Source organism: Rattus rattus, chromosome 12, assembly GCF_011064425.1.
Source record: "Rattus rattus isolate New Zealand chromosome 12, Rrattus_CSIRO_v1, whole genome shotgun sequence".
In the NCBI taxonomy this organism is placed as follows: domain Eukaryota; kingdom Metazoa; phylum Chordata; class Mammalia; order Rodentia; family Muridae; genus Rattus; species Rattus rattus.
The window spans coordinates 59,579,574-59,602,354 of record NC_046165.1 but is presented as its reverse complement, the minus strand read 5'-3'; the positions used below and the strand labels follow the sequence as shown (position 1 = coordinate 59,602,354).

At 50.6% G+C, this 22,781-nt stretch overlaps 2 protein-coding genes across 14 annotated transcripts in view; one reads left to right on the top strand and one right to left on the bottom strand.

Annotated features, from left to right (window-relative positions):
* Kif13b (kinesin family member 13B) overlaps positions 1-4,658 on the top strand; it is a 153,007-nt gene extending 148,349 nt beyond the window's left edge. Inside the window, exons 39-40 of the mRNA XM_032918154.1 lie at positions 221-980; positions 3,745-4,658. Of these exons, the coding sequence (XP_032774045.1) occupies positions 221-980; positions 3,745-4,010 (1,026 nt within the window). The 3' untranslated portion in view covers positions 4,011-4,658. The remainder of the gene's footprint in view (positions 1-220; positions 981-3,744) is intronic.
* A 4,546-nt stretch (positions 4,659-9,204) lies between these two features.
* Hmbox1 (homeobox containing 1) overlaps positions 9,205-22,781 on the bottom strand; it is a 132,227-nt gene continuing 118,650 nt past the window's right edge. For 3 of the 13 annotated variants that reach the window (XM_032917927.1, XM_032917928.1, XM_032917930.1), the window contains exons 10-11: positions 22,561-22,632; positions 19,474-20,966 (exon numbers count right to left, since the gene is read on the bottom strand). In XM_032917927.1, the coding sequence (XP_032773818.1) occupies positions 20,829-20,966; positions 22,561-22,632 (210 nt within the window). In that variant the 3' untranslated portion in view covers positions 19,474-20,828. Of the gene's footprint in view, positions 11,039-13,015; positions 14,020-14,339; positions 14,587-19,473; positions 20,967-21,818; positions 22,633-22,781 lie in introns of those variants that run through there. The other 10 variants (XM_032917931.1, XM_032917932.1, XM_032917933.1 and 7 more) reach the window with 5 other exon arrangements.

The window sequence follows — 22,781 nt, the reverse complement described above, 5'->3', positions numbered from 1 at the left end:
CCACTCCCAAACACAGATGTACAGCCTAGTGCTCACCTGACATTTGGTTCCAGGGCAAAGGCTAGCTCTGACTGTGTTTGCTTCCGGTATGTGATACCCACAGCCAGGAACAGCTCCTACCCAGGGTTCAGTGTAGATCTGGTAGCGCTAGCCCCGTGGGCTTTGATTTGGTGGGAAGGCCTTTCCAACTGTCCTTAGTATGCCTTCTGTCTTTCTGTAGGTTCAGCAAGGCAGCCCTGGGCCTAGTGGGGCTTTGGAGTCCATGGTGAAGATGGTGGCCCCTACAGTAAAGATCTGCGACAAACCTGTCAGAGTGTCTTCCCCTCCATCTACCATGGTAGTTACTCAGCCCCAAGAAGGGCAGGATGGACCTCCCAGCCCCTTGAGCGAAGCTTCAAGTGGCTACTTCTCTCATAGTGTCTCCACTGCTACCCTGTCAGAAACGCTCACCTTAGGCCTGGACACCACAGGCCTTGGCAGCCAGACACCTGGATCCCCCCCTGCCCTGTGTCAGGTCACCCAAGAGCCTGAGCTGGCTTTCCTCTCCTGCACACAGAGCCATCCAACTGACCCAGAGGAGCCCCATATACCACCTGCAACTCCTACTCAAAGCACAGAGCTGGAGGTTCCCAGACCACCTCTCCTTTCTGAACCCACACCTGCTGTGCCCACGTCCCCATTCAGAATCCGGAAAGTGCGGCCCTCAGAGCTTACATCCTTCACAGGCATGCTGGGGGGAGCCTCCTCTGGAGCACAGGAGGACCCAGTGGTTTCAGAAGACCCCAGCCATGCTAGGGGACAGACTCTAGGGAGGCTAGAAGTGACATCTGACTCTGGGGATGCCAGCGAAGTTCCTGAGTGGCTCAGAGAGGGAGAGTATGTTGTTGTGGGCACCAACAAGACGGGCATTGTAAGATATATTGGACCAACTGATTTCCAGGAGGGAACGTGGATTGGTGTGGAGCTGGACCTGCCTGCAGGTGAGTGGACTGTGGGAGCCCGTGCTGAACATGACCCTGCTGAACGTGGACTGGCAGGAAGGGAACATGGGATGTGCTGTGTACCCAGAGCACATCAGACTCCTTGAGCCTCCTGACCCTTCATAAACCAGATGCTAGCTTATCTAAACTCTTAGAATCCATCAGCGCCCACGGTAGTCACTGAAAACTGCTATAGACAGTAGTATTTTAAATCTTTTCCACTTGAGACTGTGAGCAGCTGTGTGGCCCAGGCTGGTTTGAACTGACTCGGGCCCAGTGACCCTTCAGCTGTTAGCCTATCACTCTCTGGGGCTACAGTTAGGTGCCACCACACCCAGCATCTTTCTAAAGTTGCAGCAGCAGCTCTGCCTCAGACTGCATTTGGTGCTCTTGAGACTCTAGGATACTTAGTGATGGCTCTAGGGGAGGTGACAGGGTCCCAGACTGCATTCGGTGCTCTTGAGACTCTAGGATACTTAGTGATGGCTCTAGGGGAGGTGACAGGGTCCCAGACTCGTGAGTCTCAAGCCAGACGGCAGAGCTCAGGGTGGTCAGGACGCAGGGAAGGCCCTGCAGGGAAGGAGCATGTGTTCGGATATCTCTGTAAATGTTTCCAGTGTTGTTTTATCCTTTAAGAGTAGGCTCCCCTTGGGACCAAGCACTAGGCCCTGTGGTCTGAACCAGCCTGTGGCCTCTTAGGCCCTTTATCCCTTGTTGTAAACACAGAATGGTTTTGTTGGCTACCCATCTCCAACCTGGACCACATGGAGCATGCTCACTGTGCTACACTGCCATCCCTGGGATCTGTATTGTCTTATACTTGTCACCTCACAGGGAAATCTCATGTTCACTGGCAGCTGTGACCTGCTCAGCCTTGGGCTATAGTTAATCTGCTTTTTGTTCCCAAGTTTATGGGGCCCAGGATCTGGAGTTGGTGGCAAGGAAACTGCCTGGCTTCTTTCCTAACATGTGGCCAGCATCTCTGTGTGGCAGCACCATGGCCACTCCTTCCTGTCTGACTGAGGAGCTCTGCTGTGTGGATGTCTTCATCGCTTCACCTAGGCTGCTCTGAATGTAGGCTGGGAATGGTGACATGGACTCAGGCCCCTCACTCCGAGTGTTGACCGTGTGAAGACAGCAGATGTTTTTCAGAATAGCAGCCCCATCACAGTGCCGCAGGGTCGGGTGTGAGCCTCTTCTCCCATTTTGAGCAAGGAGAGTACCTTGGTCTGAGCATGGGAGGGGTGAGAATGTCAAGGCTGAACTGGCAGGGGCAGGGCATCCTGGAGATGTGCAGCCCACCTGTTCCCTGCAAAGCAACTGCTCAGGCTGCCACAGGGCAGACCTGGCTCCTCGCCTTGGCTCTGGGCACTCAGCCAGACCCAGCAGCTTGCTGGACTGCTGGGTAGACTCAAGCCGTAAGAGGGTGCCCTCAGAACTCAGCACTAGGCCCTGGGTCTCTCAACCAGCCGGTGGCCTCACCAGTCCATTTAGCCCTGGCTGCAGACATAGGCCAAAATGACACCCTTGTCTCTGAGCGAGTGCTTCCTGTGAAGTCACTGTCTTTAAAAATAATCTGGCAGAGCATACCTTGAATACCTTGAATTGGAAGTGGTTCAAGATGTTAACTGTCGTAGAGGCTGGGAAAAACTTCAAATCTGCTTTTCCCAAAAGAGCAGGAGTAAGTCTGTGTCTGCAGTTGAACTCAAGATTTAAAGAGAGTTAGGAAATAATTTAACTCCCCGAAAGGAACCAAGTACCTGCTTTGTTTGCATTGCTGTGCTAGGTTCGAATACACTGTGGTGAGCAATACCTCCCACTCGACTTTCAGTTGGGCAGAGGAGAAAATGCTAGGTGAACATTTTGAGAAGAACAAGTGTGCCGAGGGGATAGAGGCGGGTGGCTGTCGGGAATACCGTAAGCTGTTCACAGAGACACAAAGGATCCAGGAAGCAGAGCTGGCAAAGATAAGGCAGGGCAGCGAGTGTCCCATGCTGCTGAGTTCGGCCCAGCTTTCTATGTTTGAGGACTGATAGGAAGGTAGCTCTGTGGCCTGCAGGGCGCCTAGTGCCTGCATCTGAGAGCCTTGTGGAAAGCACACATGGGAGGAATGGGAACACGAAGACCACTTCGAGGATGGCAGCTGTGTGGGCGGGGACGACTTAGGTTAAGGTAGTGGAGGTGTGGGGAGCAGTGGTCAGCGTTCTGGAATTGTGTAGGACAGACGGAGGGGCTGTCGGGAGGAGTGTCAACAAGGTAACAGCTAGTGTGTGGCATCCTCACAGGCCACAAATACAAGTCCCTGAGTTGGAAAGGCCGGAAAACTGCCTATCAGTGTAGGGTCACCATCTCAGGTAATCCCGAGACACAGAGATGACAGGTGCCCAGGGGGCCAAGCTGGGGGACAGTCACACCTGGGCTGAGCTGGGACCTGGGATGTGAAGTAAGCTGGAGCCCTGCTTGCATTTAGGAAAGGAGCTAGTGCCCCTGGAGGAGCAGGAGCCAGCTTTGCCTTGATGGCCGTCCCCTCGTCCTCAGCAGGTCTTGGGGCAAGGCCTGCTGCTCCATACTTAAGACCACAGTGCTAGGGGCCGTTTGTCCCTGATGACTGCTGTTTGCTGTCTTGAGAGCTACTGTCATGGGCTCTGGACTCAATGGCTTCTGGGTTGGGTGGTGGCTTGGAGGTAGCAGTATGATAGATGGACACAGTAAAGAAGGTGACTGTGTGTAACAAGGCTTCTCCATGATGCTTCCTTCCCTGCAGGAAAGAATGATGGCTCCATTGGTGGGAAACAGTATTTCAGATGCAACCCTGGTTACGGGCTGCTGGTGAGGCCAGGCCGGGTCCGCAGGGCTGCAGGCACTGGGCGCAGGCGCAGTTCAGGGCTCCAGCCTCAGGGAGCCCCAGAGGCCCGCAGGAGTGCTACTATCTCGGGCTCTGCCACCAACCTGGCTTCACTGACAGCTGCACTGGCCAAGGGAGACAGGAGCTACAAGAATCCTGAGAACCGGAAGTCCTGGGCCAGCTAAGATGCACCTCCCTCGAGAACACTGATGGGAAGGGGAGACCTGATTCCTCCACGGGAGCAGGGCCATGAATGCTTTTTGCACGACTCGGGGATGATGGACAATCTGGTTCGCTGTCCTCTGGGAATCTGGAAGCTGGATTTCCTTCCTCTACTTGGCAGTGGCAGACATCCCTCAGCTCTGTTCCCCTGGTTAGGTGTGGAAGGTTCCAGGAGCCCAGAGACCTGTGGGACGGTAGCTGGGTGGCAGGGCTGGAGCCAGCCCCGCTCCTCCCTGCCTGCTTGAGGCTGTGTGTGAGGGGGTTCCCAGGCAGATGTATTGGGCTCCCCTTTCCTTATTCTGCTGACTTCACTAATGTCTTAATTTAAGCAATGATCCTAACTAGTGTCCTGCCCTCACAGACAGGACTTCCTTTTCCTGCCTGGGTCCAGCATGCACCACCTCTGTGCACACAGTCGGTTATCAGCCTCCCTAACCCATGCCTCATCCTCCTGCATGGCTCACAGGGTTTCGGGAAGGCATCTTTGTAGGTGTCCCAGTGTCTTTACACTCAGAAAGTCTTTTCTGTCAGCCATTCATTTCCTAACAGGATGCTTGAACTATATTTATTTAATTTATTTTTTTCCAAAAGTTAAAATACTTCACAAACCACAGTCGCGTGCATGCTTGGGACCCGCCTTGTGCTTACCGGCCTCTGGCTGGCCAGAGCTGCAGCCTCTATCTTGGATGATTGTTGCTGGAAGTGGTGGCCAGCAGATGAAGCCAGCTGCCCTTTGTGTTGCTTGATTGCAGAGACACCATGGCTTTGCTGTCACTGGTGGGATGGCAGACCCAGAGGCTTGACATGGTTCAAGTCTTCAATCCCTTGTCTGGATTTGCCAGGTTTCAGGGAACTGGAGAATGTCTTAACTCTGACAATTCCTACCCTGACTACGCCTGGGCCAGCAGCGGGCAGGTAGGTAATGAGGGCAGAACTGTTTCGTTTCCTTCTTCCGCTCTGTGCTCCAGTGGTGGTGTCCCCAGGGCATTACCAACCACCTGTTTGCTGAGGTGTGTGTGGCCTCTGAGTCCCAGAGTGTTGGTGGAGGCTCAGTGGGCAGATCAGAGTCACCAATACTGTTGTCCCTGGTCCTGCCCTGCCTTCCACCTCAGGTTGTGTCAGTGTTTACTCAGGGTACCCTTGGCAGTTTTTAATTTGTTTTAAATTTGACCCTCAAACTCTTGAAGAACCACAGCCAGCAAGCTTTGGAGAGGAATTGGTTCTGTGAGGACTGAAGCCTTTTAAGGGAAGTAGGTCCTACCAGGTGGCTTCTCAGAGCACCTCGGCCTCCTCTGGCCCTTGTGGCCTCTGTGCTAGTATTGCTGACACTCAGTGTGGACCATCTGCCTTGTCTGATTAGCCCAGTATAAACATCACTACCATCTGTCTGCTTGCCCAGACCCTGACCAGCGGCTGCTTAGAGCTGTAGGAGGATGGATGGTCTTCCTGTCAGCATCCATGGTGTCCCCTAGAGAGCAGCCATTCATTCCTTGAAGGGACCAGAGTCCCAGAGTCCCATCCTCTAGGACAGCCATGCAATGGCTGCTAGGGAGAGAAGTCCCTGTAGGAGTGAAGCCAGCAGTGCTGTGCTGTGGGAGGGCATTGTGCCACTTGGCACTTAGACGGTCTAAAACAGGATGCAAAGGTTCCTACGGACTTCATCTTGCTTTGGTCTCAGGAACACTGAAAGTCCTAAGGGATCTCACTTGGCCAGCTGTCATCCGGGGACCACCTCCTCTCCCCTAGCCTCCACTTTCCTCCCTGCTCCTTGGACCTGAGGTTCCCCAGCCTTTCTACTTCCAGGCTGCCTAAGAATTCGCCCTGCCTCTGAAAAGTAGTACCATTTGCACAGAGCCCTGCAGGACGCTCTTCCTGTGACGTGCTCCAGCTTCACAGGCAACTGCCAAAGCACTGACATCCCGCAGGACGGCTGTGCCCATGGCCTCCAGTGGTTGGTGCTGGGGTGCAGCTTTGGAGCTGTACTGTGTAAGGGCGGTCTGTCCGCACCTTGGTGCTCAGTGTGGAGGGGGTCTTCTGGGGTCTCATGGCATACATGGCAATGTGCTATAAGTTTGTCCTCATGGGTATTTCTTATGAGCTGTTCCCGTGGCCGAGACGACCCTGTGTGCCTGTCTGCTATGAGGGCAGGGAGGTGACCTTGGGAAAGCTGGTGCTTTGGGGTGGGTCTGAAGAGATGGGGCTCAAGTGCTTGCTGGCCTTCAGGGTTTGCTGTGCCCACATTGCACTCTGACTTCATGTCCCCTGTGGGCTGGATAAGGACAATAAGCTGTGTTCTCCGGGGGCTCTCATGCTAGACGAGGCCAGACAGGCCAGCTGCAGCCTCAGGCCTCTACTTACTGCCTCTTGGAGCAGACTAACACTAACTTGTAGCTGGAAAAGTGATGTATGGGGTCATGGTCGCTAAAATGTCAGGTAGTGGATGGTAGGTGGTGGCTGTGGGTTGGGTCCCAGGTGCTGAGGTCTATGGGGCAGAGAGGCCAGTGTTTTGGGGCTGTGTTTAGTGACACGGCCCTGAGGAGCTGCAGCGGTACAGATGGTGTTTCCATGTCTCCAGTTTTCTCTGCCACTTATGCCTTAGAGGTTCTGTGTGGGAAGCAGGTGAGTTGCTCACATAGCATTTACCCTGTCTGTCCAAGCTGCCTGTGCTATGTGTTGCCCTGACGGTGACTTGAAGCTTCTAGTGCCTCAAGGCCCAGGCCACCTCAGGTCAGAGACCATAGGGCCATCTTCAGTGCCTTCCCCGGGAGCAGTGTCTAGCCTCTGCTTCCGGTCCCTGACACTACCCAAAACATCTCTTAGTCTCTCTCTCTCTCTCTCTCTCTCTCTCTCTCTCTCTCTCTCTCTCTCTCTCTATGGTGCCTTCCTGCTGTGCTGTGGACACTCATGCAGTGTTGGGAAAGTTGGGAAAAGCACGGGTGCGTGGACTGTGTAAATAAGAGCTCACATGTGTGATGTTGATTCCAGGATTTCAGTGATTGGTGCATGTTAAATGGGAATTTAAAATCCAAAGACCCTGTAATGAATAGTAAAGATGATTTATGTTGTATGAGGAACCACACTATTGTAATTTTGTACTATACATGCCTTTCCATCAAGTGACCAACAGCTTCGAAATAAATCCAGGTGATTTCTTGCTTATGTCTGAGGTCAGTCTTACCTGTTCTTCCCTATCCTCACCCGGGGTTTCAACTGAGTACACTGTCCCTTGGTGGTAGTCCTAGGGTTTCCAGAGAGCAAGAGGCTCCAGGGCACAAATTTCTGTGACCCCTAGACGTGACTAAAGACCCTGGAAGCCCCTATTGGCATCTTGGTCTGTCTCCAATCCCTCAGTCATTTTGGCCCCTCATAGAAGCCAGGCAGCATCACATTCCTGGGGGGACTGAGACGAAAACTAAGTGGAGCTTCAGGGCTAATAGGTGACTTGCACCTCCCCTATCCCCCATATCTCTCCTCTCTCTCTCTCTCTCTCTCTCTCTCTCTCTCTCTCTCTCTCTCTCTCTCTCTCTCTCTCTCTCTCTGTGTGTGTGTGTGTATGTATGTATGTATGTATGTATGTATGTATGTATGTATGTATGTATGTATGTATGTTCCCTGGTTTCAAGCAGGGGTTTCACATCTGCTTTGACCTATGATAGGCCCCATTATGGACTAAACTAGAGAGCAAAAGTCTTCCTACTGTTGCACATAGATATACCCTGGAGTGCAGTGGTTCTCAACCTTAATGCTGTGGCCTTTTAATACAGTTCCTCATGTGGTGACCCCCAACTATTCTGTAACTGTTGGTTCTTCATAACTGTAATATTGCTGACTTGAATCATGGTGTAAATACCTGGTTTCCAATGGTCTTAGGTGACCCCTCTGAAAGAGTCAAGACCCACAGGTTGAGAACCATTGGTTAGGAACAAGGTGTTTTAGAAAGAGGGATAAGTTAGGGCTATGGAACCTGACTTTAGACCTGCCCACCAGGAAGCCTACCTTTTCTGGTTTTGTGCTAGAGAAGGGACCTCCTCTGCCACCCATGGGTCCCTACTCAGCCACTTTGCTATAGTAAAGCATTGTTTCCAGGGTACAGGACTCCTGTTTTTCTCCGTGCACCAATCATCATTCTGCCCTTTTCTCATAATAAAATAGCCTGAGAATGCTGGGTCAAGGGCACCCGGAGGCCCAAGCAGAGGTGGCCATCAGCCATAGGCAGCTTCTGTCTGCACAGGACTCGTTTGTATTCCCAAGTGCAGCAGAGTTACGTCCTGCCAGGCAGAGACAAAAAATGTGGCAGCCAGGAGCAGCCCCTTGAAAGTTGAGGCAGGATTCTGAATGGAACTGATCCAGCAGTGGGGGTTGGGGTGGAAACATCATCTTTTCCAGACTATGGTTACCTGGCAGCCCCTGGAGAGGTCTAGCCTGTACCAAGCCCTGGCATGGGCTGTAGTGAGTGTCACACTTGGTTCACTCTTACTGAGTGACTCAAGGAATGTGGGCACTGTTCCTGGGCCTGGAGGAGCTTCGGAAGTCACTCCTAGATTCAGAGAAGAGAGGGTACCCCAGGGAGATGCTTGGCCACATAGTGCATGTGCCCAGGCTAAGGAGATCTGATCCTGATCTGAGCTGTGCTGTCAGACTCCCCTATGTGTACACACCATGAAGGGAAATGGTTCTCAGTCTTCTAAAGAGGGGTACAGGGGCGGCTGGGACCTGGTCTTCCTTCTGCTCACCACTGAAAACCAGAACAGGGAGAACAAAGCTGCCATTTTCTGTTTCTGCTCCTCTGGATAGAGCTTTCAGAGCGAGCTTCTAGAGGCTCAGGTGGGCAGGGTGCAGTGGGAAATGAAAGCTACAGGACCTTAAGTGGGGCGGAGCCTTACTGGATTCCCACTCCACCCCCAACATGAAGTGGCTGCAGGGGTTCTGCTCAGGGTTTGTAGTTGTGATCTCTTAGCTCCCCTGTCCCTTTGGAAAGTCTGAAAGGCTGAGCTGGGGCCTGGGTACTCGCCTGGAATGTGGTCCCTATAACTGCAAAAACAAACTAAAAGCTGTACAAGGGAGGGTGCACAAAACAGACGCCTATATCTGCTTTGGCCAACTGGGGACAAACACCACTGCCATGATTATTTGGATCCAAAGAAATCCCAGACAGACTTTGCTCAGTTATACATTTTATTCTCTAATAGATACAATACTAAAATAAACACAAATTAAAAAAAAGTTTTGTTAAAACAAAACTGTACAAAAAAGCAGTATACTACATTTTAATTACAGAACAGTCTACTGTCCAAAAGGCACTAATCCAGAATAGGAGATACAATGAAACAGGACTCATTGGAACTATTTAATCAATACAGTAGAGCACTTGTTTCTTTGACCATTTACATCGAGAAACAAGGGCTTCTTGCTACAGTCATCACACATTGTTAGAATCTGAGTCCTACTGGGAAGGTGCAGTATCATTCCCTAGCGCAGGCTCCACCAGGGGCCAGGAGGGGGCTGGGAGGGTGTGGGCAGCGGTGGGCACCCAAGCTTGTCTTGGCCTCTGGTGGGCTGGTTCTGGCCATTATTGGCAGCCACTCTAACCCCTCTCCTGTTTAGCACCGGCAAAGTGGGTTCTGAGATGCTCCAGGTAAAGAATTGGACCTCTGGTGACAGCTCTGGTAGGGGAGGCATCTGGTAACCCTGTCCGAAAAGGCAGCAGCTACCTGGGAGACATGGCCCAGTGGTAGCCAGGGGGCTGGGAGCTATGCTAGGAAAGTCACCTGGGCAATGGAGAGAAGTCTCCCCTTGCTCCCTGGGTCTGGGTACCCAGTGATCTTATCTGGGAAACTGGTTTCTAAAAAGGGAGTTTGCTTCCCAGAGACAAGTCAGAATGCTATACTATGCCTGGCCTCGGGGGGGCAAGCCTGCCCCCCTTTCAGTTAGGTGGTGGCCATACACCTACCTCCCTGTGCCCCAGCTTTATTATCACAGACTCTGGCCTAGGTAAGAAGGATACTGCAGCTTCCCAAACAGTGTCATACACAGAGAAGACGAAGACAGGCATCTGATGTTAACAAAAATAAGTAACAAAGAAATGGGATTAAACCAAATCTCTTCTCACAGCGCCCTATACTACACCCTCCTTCTGCTTAGCAGAAAATTGTACGTACACAAAAATACAAATACACAATTTTGTAGAACAGTCTGATTTTTAATATATTTATATATATTTATATTTATACGAGTGGCAGGTTAGTTCATTATATAGAGCTTTTTGCACTTTTGGCTCATACGCAACAAGGCTTATAAGTTCAGCTTTAGCTTTCATTCAGATTTTATAGCTTTTGAACAAATTTTTCACATTTAAAGCAGCATCCAATTTGCACTAGGAGTCTGTGGTGACTATGGGGAAAGATGGGGTCAAGAGATTATGGGGGTGGGGTGGTATACATTCCAGTGTGTGTGGCATGTACGGAGGATTCCATGTGGACAGAGCTTGCCATGATGACCCCTTGAGGTAGACTGGACACCTTACAGCAGACTCAGACACAGGTGTGATTCACCCTCAGGGACACATGGCACACAAGATGGGGACAGAGACCAGAGAAGACACCAAAGGGAAACACAGAGACTAAGACACACAACCGCCAAGGCCAGGAGGGCGCCCTGCTCCCTCCCCGACTCATCTGGCAGGATCCTACACAGCCATTAGGCTGAATACCTGCAGGCAACCTCAAGACATGGTCCCTGGTGTCTGGTCAGAACACGTAAGCGTGCTTTCCACTTCCCAGCTGCCCATGCCAGCTTGTTCCCAGACCCACGGGGGACTCAACAGGACTGCATTCGGCTCTTGCTAGAACGTTCAAGTCCAGTCAGGGCCCAGAATCCTGGTCCTCCTGACGCTCTGACTCAATGCTGTCGTCCCTTAATTTGCATCCAGTTGACATTCCTCAGTTACACCGGGCCAGACAGGTGCTTGATAGGTAGACCATGGACGCTGCGTCTAGAGGGTGACACAGTCCTCAGAGGAAGTGTGGTTTTGCATGCTCCACAGCCTCCTTTTAGCCACCACTTGGCCACTCACCCACTGCTTTCCCCTCTCTAGGTGAGGCAGGGCCATCCGCACCTGTTACATGCAAATGCCCAGGGTTTGCTCCTCCACTGCCTGAACAAAAATCCTGCATCAATGGTAATAAGGTGCCTGTGGAATGGATTCTTCCTTCCTACTTGTTACCGTTGTAACCAACCAAGCACAGCACAGTCAACGACCTGTCCTATACCCCATGTAAATAGGGCCCAGATCTAGCTTACACTTAAACTATTCCCCAAAAGAAAGTCTCTCAACTCACTTTAAAAAATGCACATTGGCTCTTACTCTACTGCTGATGGCCTTCAGCTCCTCGGTATCTGGGCTGTGGATGCACACGGTCAGGGCTCCAGTGCACACAGGTTTATCAGTCATGACCCCTGCCTGCTGGCCCTCTCAGAGCTGGAAACGGCCCCAAGTGCTGACAGATAGGACTCTGCTCAGAGGCTGTCTCACTCCTGCTCAGTAGCTACCGAGCTCTAGCCAAGTAGATTCCTTAAAACTCCCTCTGACCCAAGACCACAGTCACACCAACAGAAAGAACACGGGAAACAGTGACAAAGCCGGCCTTCTCCCCATGCTTGCCCTTGTGACCATTCTGCCTGCAGAATGGCAGGGACACTGGGTTGGGGAGTGGGATGTGCATAACACCTGTCCTGGGGCGGGTGCATGGTGGGAAGGACAGGGCACAGGCCAACTCTCAGGCAGGTTCCAGAGGTCTGTAACTTGCTTAGGCACTTAAACAGAAATGAGAAGTTTGTTCTAGAAGGTACTGCAGACCCAACCTAACCATGGCCATGGAGGGGAGGCCGAGCCCATGGGGAGATTGGAGAAGGCTCTTCCAGGGGAGATAACTGACAGTCTTGGCACCTTCCAGCCAGTTAAGTTATGTGGTGGCTCAGGGGCCCGTTTGGCATCTGTGGTCCCTGATCTGCACCTAATGAGGTACAGACTGCCCTGACACACTGTTTAGGGTCATTATGAGGAAACACTAAGAAAGAAGAGAGCTTTCAGAGCAGTGCTGTGGTAGAACCCAAGAGCGTGAAGGAGAACGCATGCCAGAATGGCCAGTGCTCGGAAAGAAGAGCCCTACCCACCCTGAGAACTTTGGTTTTGTTTTTCTGGTGCCCATTTTCAGAGCTGCGTGATGAGATCCCCACTGCTTTCAAACAGGGAAATGCAGGCATCAAGGCAAAGGATAGAGGGGTGCTTTCTGAAAGTGCTCACCTCCACTCAGTACACACGACTCTCTCTCACACACACACCTCTCCTGCAGACGGGGCCCAGGAAGCATCAGAGAGAAGCTGCTGTTTGCATTCATACAGCTCTAATGCCATTTGGTTTTCTAGTCTAATGGCCTCAGCGAGCCGTAGAGTGGACAGATGGCCTCATAGGTTTAGGCTGGGCTCTTAATTCCAGTAAAGCAAAATGGGAGGGATTTCTGGGCTGAGGATGCTACAAACAAGACTGTAGAGATTTGACCTGGAAGTGCTGGGAAGCTAAGTCCTTGCAGGGGCAACAAACCTTGACACAGGTCCCTGGGACTGCTCTGTGTCTTGAGCCCTAGGAGGTGACAGGCACGGATTCCATCCCACACTTTCTATAGCACCTTTGGCCACCAACAAAGATGCAAAATCTTGATTACACCAAAATGAAAGGCACCCATACTCTTTTTTTCTTCAAACCAAGGTGTTTGGGGCAAAGTGAAGACAGTAAAGCCAGCCTGCCGAGTCCCTCCGCCTTGCTCCTCAGGTGTATTTCATTCTCTCGGGCTTTAAGGCTACCCATGATGTGACAGATCACAAGACGACAGTGACCTAGCCAACTCTCCGAGAACCTAATTTTGTAAGAAAATGAGCTAGAAAAGAAGATATGTGTTTGGGGGGGGTGTAGCAGGTCATTTGGAAGATGTCCCTTATTTGGTGTCACTGACCAGTAGTCATTAAACCTCCACATTAACCCTGAGGCAGCCTGCTCCATTTTTGGACTCTAGATATTAAAAAGTTTTACTCTTGGTCTAAATTTGAGTATCTTCAAGAAGCTGCTACTTATGGGTCAGTCAGTGTTGATAAGGAGCCAAGGAAGGCCATGGCAGAGTCACAATAATACCAGAGCACCAAAACCTTGGACTCCACAATGCTTCTACCTCCCTTTCTATGGCAAAGGGACAGCAGGGTTTGTAGGAGGGTTCCACAAACCTTCAGAAACTCAAGCAGGGTGCCCCACAGTCAGGGAGCTAAGCGCTGAAAAGAACTGAAAAGAGCAGGCTGGGGCCATCAGCCCACAGTGATGCACTTCAGCTGCAGAGATGAGAGTGGCTGTGGCACTGGGGGTGACCCCATGTGCTTGAGAACTGCAAGGGGGTTGGCAGTGACCTCAGCAGAGTAAGACTACACATTTCCAAATACCAGTATCTAGATTCTTACAACAATCACCTCTAGGGTTTTCCTTAGGGAGGGAGGGAGTGAGGGAGGGAGGGAGGGAGGGAGGGAGAGAGGGAGGCTGGCTCTTCTGAGACGAGTGCCACCTGCACTGTCCTTGGCTGCTGAACTTTTTTGTGTTTTGAGGTGGTGCTACCTGTGACATACATGAATATTTACCCTGGGTGGGGTGGTTTTAGTCAGGGCAGCCCCTTGAGCACCTGAGCAGATGAGGCTAGGAACTTCTACCTGCATGCCAGTTTGTTCCTTTGAATGCTCACAGGTAACTGTAATGTCTGCTGCTGTGCGGTATGTGTCTCATAAGTCACACAATTAGCTTAACCAGTGACTTTTCAAAATGGAACCAGAAGGCAGACCTGAACCTCTAATGGACAAAGCAGTTGCTCAGCAGCTTGGAAAATAAGAAGTCCGACATCCACAGCAAGGCTGACAAGTCCCAAGGACCACACCTCTGACCTGCAGGTATGGGAAGGGACCACAAGGTAACTTAGAGAGGCATCAGCAAAGGCCATCCTCCCAGGACCACCTTCCTGACAGACACCTGCTGCACGCTCCACTGGAGGTATCTGGGAGGACTCAACCAAGGCATCTCTAGGAAGTGAAACTTCCTCTCTCTGTGTGTCTGTGTGCTGAGGGAAAAAGGCTCTCTAGCCCTCTCCAGGCTCATACTCAACCTCAGCCTTTCCACACAACAGGGCTGGAACCAGCATCTTGGTTAGTTAGTGTTCTGGGTGAGAGGGGACAGTCTATAGAAGGGTGTACGTGAGAGCGCGCGCACGCGCGCACACATACACACACACACACACACACACACACACACACACACACACACACAGAGTTACTAACTAATCCCACAGTTTCCAGCCTAAAAAAAGACAGGGCTCTTGAACTCAAGTTAACCTCACCTGGGTCGAGCCTCATGGGCAGAAGAACTTATAAAAGGCCACTTAGCACTGGTAGCTGCTGGCATTCCGGTGGACCCTTCTGACGCTCTAATTGAATCAAGGCTCCTGCAAAGGATGACTAGAAAAAAAAGAAAAAGTCCAACTAAGCATCAGCTGGAGAGGGGTTAGAGAGTGTGCGGTCCAGAGGACGCTACAGGCTGTGAGGGTTCTATGATGCCCACCTGAAGGCTTACGAGAAACAAACTGGGGGACAGTGCACATGGCCTCAGCAGGGCCAGGGACCCAGGGCTGACAGCAGAATAGCTCTGGGATGCTTGCGGGGGCTGAACAAGCCGGATGTGAGCAAGCTGGGGCGCGCACACTGGAGCCTGAGTCCATGCATTCGTGGGTGATGTCGATGTGTGTGTCCCTGTCATGTCTGTTCTTGGTCTCACGGTCCCAGAAGGGAAACACCACCCAACTGTAACTTCAGTGTAGCAAATACTCTCTGATGGTCGTGGCAGTGGAAACAATCAGGTTTCCAAGGAAAAGCTGGAAAGTGCCAGGAAGCCCAGTGAAGCAGCAAGTGTCCCCAGGTAAGGGATCTGGCTGCCAGGGAAAGGATGGGGACCAGGATGCTCTGCCAGATGCTGCCTCAGTTTGAGATAGTGACTAGCTTCTGGCCAAAGTAGAATCAGTTGAAACTGGACACAAGAGTTTAAGAGAATTTGGAAGTCAGATGCAAGCAATAAGCAAAGCCTTCCATTCTGGATCTGAAATGATCCCTGATGCTCGCTCTCTCTCTCTCTCTCTCTTCTCCTCTCTCTCTCTCTCTCTCTCTCTCTCTCTCTCTCTCTCTCTCTCTCTCTCTCTCTCTCTCGTGGGAGACGAATCCTATATCATTATTTTGGTTTACTGAGCTGTTGTTCCGAATGTTCTCAGGAGCATTAGTGCTCGAAGGGAACAAGGATGGGCGCTGTGCTATTCTCAGTCACATAAAGGACAGAAATCCTCTTCATTATGACCATGCCAATCTACACCCTGCTAAAACAGCTAATTACATGTCAGGAGGACACTCAGTCATTCAGAACAATTGCCTTTATACTTTTATATATTCATTCTATGCCACCCCCTCAATTACCATGGTTACAATTTGAAGAAAGATTCTGCCAAACCTTCATTTGATCACAGCACACCATCGTGAATTTGTAAGTTAATTATGGCTGTACGGAGCCAGTCATATTTAACGAGAGAAACGACGGACATGCAGTCAGGGGAGCTGGCCCCCTGGGCGTTCTAAGTGGGGCATCAAGCTCCCCAACAACAGTGCTTGGAGCTGTACAGCCTGAAAATTGGTCACAGAAAGGGACTGTCAGCCAAGGACGGCAGCAAAGTTCCCCTACTAGTGGAAGAAGGCCACTCATATCTCACCGGAACTGGACCAGCTAGATTCAGTTCTGCCAGATGCCAAGAACGATAAAGCAGCTTGCAGACATAGACACCAGGGCTTGCAAGGCAACCGCCAGGTGGGCGAGCAGAACCTTCCTTCAGTCTTGTCCTCTCTTGATTCAGGAAGAAAACTAGTATTGTGAGGATGTGGGTGTTTCAGGTTGCTGACCTTCCTTTTTTTTCTCAATTAACGCCCCCTCTACAAATGTGGTGTAATGAGGATCTACATAAACTCTCAATCTCTAAACTCCTGGCTTCTGCCAGTCCATGGATGTGCACAAAGCGTTCTGAGCGTGCCAGCCCTCTATGTTGCCATAAGTAGTATCTCCCCCTAGGGTTAGAAACAAACGGCACTGGGGAAAGTCTTTTAGAACATACTCTGTAAGAGATGAGCTTCTGCAACCACAACACTGGCGTGATGATGTGATGGGCCTCAAAGCCTTCCCTGCTATGGCCTTTGCATGTCGGGTCCCTAGCACAACAAGGAGATCACTCTTTTCAAGGGACGGTCATCTTTGAAATGGAGTGTGTGTAATGAAGGACACCGTGCAGGATGCAGGCTACCATGAAGGCCTTAGAAAGCAGCTGGCCGTCTGCGGCTGCCTCCATGCTAAGCCTTCCACTGCTGTCCCGGTGCTTACTCTGACAGTGGTGACAGACACAGGAGAGAAATGGTAAAGGGCTTTCACAGCCACAGTGCAGTTTGTTAAATTCAGTATGGCTGACAACTGGTGGCCTAATCCTGAGTAAACACATTTGCAACGTACAGAACACACACAGAGGAGTGCTGGGCATGTGCAGCCCCTACCCCTGCTCCTGTGCACCCCACCCAGCTCCACTCAAACATACACAGCAGAACGGGACGATGTGCCCAACCTTCACTTGGGAAATCTTAAAAAAATAAATTCGGCTCAGTAACGCTGTACATGGAATCGGCTGGTCTCAGTACAGCCTCAATAAATACAGTAGTAAAACAGCTAAAAACCATAGCGAGAGGAGAACATCACCGAGATGGAGGGAGAGTGGCGCTCATGCAGGAGGCAAAGAACAGGAGTCCACCACTACACACGCAGTTATTGCCTAAGAACTTGGGGAGGCTCACAGGAAAGTCTGGGCCAAAGAGAAGAAAGTTCTGGGCTAGCGCAGAGCTGAGTTAGATGGGAGTCCTGCTTCTAACCACAACCTTTTTGAGACCAGGGAGAGAAAGGACCTGGCGTGAACCCTTTTAGGACAGGATAGAGAAGTCACTGTAGGAAGGGATTATTTTCACTGTGTAGACAAAGGTAACAGGTTTGGCAGATGGAGCATTGGCTGCCTGTCGCGGGAAGGAGGGTCTGTGTTCAGAGAGCACTAACACTGTCACTGAGCCTGTGCTCAGAGGACAGAAAATGTGCAGTGACATCGGCTCAAGGCAGAGATGCGGTGCAGAGATGCAGAATGGAGAAGAGAAGCCATGTGGGGATGGACAGAGTGCCGGGAGCATCCTGACAGAACAGCATCTGCTGCCGCTGGTGTCTGATGACTGGTCTCCAAGAGGAGTTTAAAGAAAGAGTTCCTAAAGCCAGAGAGAATGGAGACAACTATCAGCTTCCCCAGTGCCGTCCCCATGAGGTAAAAACATTCCCAGATGTCTGGTCCTAAAATAATGGGTGTGGCCGAGTGACAAACTTGCCAGGCATCAGAGCTCTGGAGCGGAGCACAGAGGTCCAAGCAGGCTTCCAATGTGCTCATGTCTTTCTGAGGTCACCTACTGAGCTGGAGTGAAAACGACAAAGGCTATCTGCCTCCCCATCCCAGGTCCTCCCTTTCGGTAACCAGCCTGAAGGAGTGTTCAACACAAACGTGCCTGCTGTGAACTCAAGTCTCCTGGGCTCTGAGGTTCTGCACGGTCACACAGGAGAGCACTGCTGCCTCCTGGCTGTGACTCTCAGACAGGCAGGAGTATCCCAGAATGCTCCTGTGTTAACAGGTTGCCATGTAAGGTACTAGAAAGTGGGAGATTACCTTCCTATCCAGCAACAGTAATTCTTAAATAAATGTAACCTCACAGTCTACCAACGCCTGCGCCCCTTCTCTCCTCCTTCCAGTATTCACTGGTCGAGAAGAGTTCTGGGACCACAAGAAGTACAGAAGGAGGCGAGAGAGAGACAGGGCAAGCAAGGAGCACAAAGGATGAGTCTGACTGTGGATATTCTGTGGCCATTCTAAGAGCTCAGGGACCAGGACTCAAAAGTAGACTCAAACCTAGTGACCCAGGAAAATGCCTGATTTTTGAACCTTGATCCCAAAGAAGCAAACCCCTGCTGAAGGCGCGAGAGCGCAGGTTCCCCGTAAGGCAGTGAGGCTGTGGGCTCTCACCACAGAGCCAGGCTCCATGGTAACTGTGCTCTTCCAGGGCCACCACACCGCCACACAGAGCTGGTACTGCCTGTACCAGCCAGGGCTTGGTGTCCTCTGCTCCACCGCTCTCTCTAAAGGCCCTAGGATGACTTTGCTCTTCTGCTGCAGAGCTCCCTTAGAGTCTGGAGCTGTCTAACAGCTGGAGCCTGTTCCTTTAAGAAGGCCAGGGAGAAGAAACAACAGCGGCATCGTAAAGAGGCTGTCAGTCATCATAATCTCATGGTAAATCATGGATGTGGCTTGTTGGAAAATATGTCTTCCCCCCTCTCCTGTTCTTTCTGATTCAACTGAGAATAAGCAGACAAAACTCCACCAAAATGGACAGACATAATAGGAATATTCCTTCCAAGTAAACAAAAGGAAAGAATGGTAATGCAGTCTCCTAAGTGAAACAAAAAAAAAAAAATCAAATAAACCATTCAAGATACTAAGTAGGTGCAGGGGGTGGGAGGCTCTTTCCTGAGAATAAGAAATGCTACTCTTAAATTTGTGGGTTCAAGTAATACAGTAAGAGAAGATGGCTCCATTTTACTTCAGTCCTCAGAGCTGGGAAAAATGCATACATTTCCCCCTGAAATCTACTGATTGGAGCAGGGCCAAGCCCTACCTAGTGCCCTTCAAAGTCACAGATGTAGGCTGGGTAGCATCTTCAGCCCCTCAAAGATGACTCCTCGCATTCCTGTAACCAAGACTCATACCGAAGGGATAATCCAGACAGAGTGTGCTCTGGTAAGATCAGAGGATACCAAGTATCCGGCCCCGGGGAAAGGGAGGAGGGTCTGCAATAGTTTTGAAACTGAACACACTTGGTGAGGAAGCAGGGGGTGAGGAGATGGCACCTACTTTCTATCTTAGAGATTGGTTCAGGCAATAGACAAGAAGATGGAAACCTGCTCAAAGGCCCACTCCACACTGCCTCTGAGCAAGCCTTCGTTAGACAAACAGGAGACAGATGGGGGAGGCAGGAGACGCTTAGCCTCTCAGCACACACTGCACCAATTCACTGAAGGCTGTTTCTTCTTACCCACAGTGACAGTGTGCTATTTAATCAGGGTTCCAGGAGATCATTTTCACACAAGGCCAGCAGATGTAATTTTCTTTGATGCATGAATAGTTCATCATTTTGCTACTAGATGACAAGGTGACCACAGGGTGACTTTATAACGCAAGTTCACTGTTTGGTATTTTGAGTTCTCAAAATGAAAAAAAGATTTATCAAATATAAATATCTTTAAAAAGTAACAAAAGTGCTACATATGTGATCAAGGAAAAAAATTCCATTAGTTACTGCCGCTTAAAGTAGATTAAACTACAAATATTACCACATCCATTATCAATATGGCTTCCAATTATTAAATAAATTGCCTGTAGCAATACAGCTTTCACACCTCCACAAGGACAGAAAAGGGAACACAGCAGGGACGTCCTGCTGTCCCACGCGCTCGACATGTAGGTGGCAATGTCCCCTGCTTTTTCTGCACCTAGCTAGGCAAGGATCTCCATCTGTGACAGTCAAGTTGCCACGGTCCCCAGCAGAGTCCTAGCAACCCTTGGTGGGCCTCAGGTGACGGGTACAAAGCCTGCTTTCCACTCACTCTTGACCTCAGCTCTATACTTTTTGGTAGCAGGGAGGGGGCACCAACAGGAGGCAAAGCAACTTCCAAGGTAACTCCAATACTTCCCAGGCAGGCGCTGGCATCGCGCTGTGGAATGTATAGCGGCCCTGAGACCTGGGCTCAGCATCCATCCGACATTCAGCTCATGCTTTTCCCTACTGCTCTCAAGCTGGGTTTTGCTTTTCAGAACTTGGTTTTTGTCTTTTTTGTTTTAGAATCGTGGTCCCAAAGGCGGAAGGCAGTATATTATCTACTAGGTCACACAGCTTGTAAGACAGAAGGATGTCTGTGTTGGGCATTAGCATTAACCAAGATCTGAGCTTGGGATTCCAACGACATTCGTAACACAGCACCCAGAGAAGTAGAGCCTGGCCACACTGTGACAGGAGGCGGCTTATTGCAGCTGAATCAGTGCGTCTCACGCCGAGGCGGGGCTCTATGTTCCTTGTGCTCCGCTCCACGGATCCTTGCCAGATGGTGTCTGTCGGCCCTGTGCCACTGCCTCAGCCTGCATCCCATCAGTCTTAGGGCGGGGACGGGGTACAGCCTAGTTTTACAGGAATCTAAAGGTACCCAAGATTTTACACAGAGCCTAATATTTGAGAACTGAGGGTTATCTAAATACTTGGAAGCACTTTCTTGGAATGCTAAGACGGAGCAGCGAGATTTGTTTTTTCACCTCAGGGGCTGGGAGAGGGAGGTTTGTCTGTTTGCTTCTTACTTACTGGAGTTTGAATACTGAGAGAGTATATGCAAAGGCTGAATGAGGGCACCATGCCATCTTCACAGAACAAGACCCTAATGGCTACCTGACATACAAGGAACTGTAAGTTATACTGTAAGAACACATGTTAAGGACCGAGGAAAGTCTGCTAAGGTGCTACGTCTAAACTAAGTTAACTGTTTAACTCCCTGATCAGTCATCATCCAGGGCCTCTGTCTTGATTTCATTGGCTCCCTGCCGGGCCAATGCCAAGATAGTGTGGTTGACGGCCGCCATCTCCACAGCTAACGAGATGGGATCTTGGTGGTCGCTATGGCTCGTGCTGTCATCCTAGACGTGCAGAGATAAGAAAGGAATGTTATTGGTTGGCTGGCAGCAATCTCAAGCTCACAAAAAGGCATGCAGGGGTGCCGTGCAGGGGACAGAGCATCTGTGGAGAAAATGGCTGAGTGCATCTCATGGTGGAGGTGAACTGTATTTAAGTAGACACTGAATGGACACAGGTCCAGAGACTTTGAATTTTTTGTGACTCAACAAATAAAAAGGACATAAATGATTTGTTTTGTTCCTTTTTTCGCACAGTATTTATTCTACCAAAAATTGCTAGTGCTGATCAAAGCTGAAGTGATCAAAATAAACTAATAGTCTGGATTTTTCTGTTTGCCACAGATACAACAGTGACCTAGTGTACTCCTAAATACACAAAGCTACTGGGACCCAGGGTGTGTCCCTGCTGAGAACAAGCCCCTTACAGATCAGGGACGGTCCACAGTCACACAAGTTGCAGGTGCAGTCCCGACTAAGAACTAAGTGAAGCTCTCCACCCTCTAAGTCGCACACAGTAAACAGTGATGCTGCTGGTGGGCGTAGGGACACACACCTGTGACCCCACCATGCCCAGGCCGAGGCAAGAGACTGACTGCAAGTTCCAAAACCAAACCAAGGCAAACCCAGACAATCGAGGAGTAAAGCTATGATGGAAGCTGTCCTTGCAGGTGTGCTGGGCACTAAAGGCGCCATCACAGATCTGGGACGTATCTCACCTGTCTCATCTTCAGGGGACTCTGTACCAAAGAGCTTTGGAAAGAAAAGTCCCTTGCGGGAAGCATGTGATGTGCTGCCCTCAGGGCATCTGCAAAAAAAGGTGGCAATGATCCATCCATGTGGGTCTGCTGAAATGATCCATCCATGTGGGTCTGCTGACAAACGACAGGGATGTTTCCAGAAAGAAACAGCACTCCCCCGGGGGGAAGGGTGGAGCTGTGCTTGGAGAACTGGGTCTCCTGGGGGCATAATCTGCTGGGACACATGGCTACTACTGTTTCGTTCTGGCTTTTAGACATTAGCCTTTGGGATTTAAGAAGGAATCTGCAGGGAATCACACATGCTGCTGCAATAGTGGATACGTGGAAGCTGAGGACAACTGAGAATGAAGAACATGGCGGCTGAGGACAAGGACAACACCAGAAGAAAGAGTCTAGGGACAGGACCGTGTGTTCTTTGAATTTCCCAAGTGGAAATGAAATTTGATCCTATAGAACATTTTAATGAAATCTGTCAACATGTTTGAGGGTGTGGGGAATTCCCCCAATCACAGTTATCGACTTATTCCATGCAGTGGCTACAATTAAATACACTTTCCCGAAGCAATGCAGAGCACAGCAGGATGAGATGAGAAACCATGCAGGTATTGCATTATGACAGGATGAGTCAGTGTCCAGAGAGACTCTGGTTAGCCACTCCTCTGGGCACGAGGGTTCCCAGTGTAATGGGACTGGAGTGGGCGGGGCCTTTTTGTGCCTTCGTGGTCCACGGTAGGCACGGTCACAGCTGCCCGCATGCCCCTAAGTGTTTCTCAAACACTGTGTGTGTGGTAAGTGTTGTAACTTGCTTGTTTGGGTCAGATCCTCCTCTCTTCTTCTACCTTCTCTGCTTCTCTGCCTCCCTCTGAACTTCTTCCCTCCTCCTCCTCCCCATTGCGTGCTTGCCAAGTGTCCTGTTGTGTGACAATAAACCCATAGGGGTGGATAGAGATTACTCACAGATTTAACAGGACAACAGAATCTTACCACATTCCTTTCCAAACGCATGAAAATCTAACTAGACACGTGAGCAGAGTGGAGGGACACCAGCTGCTCCCCGACC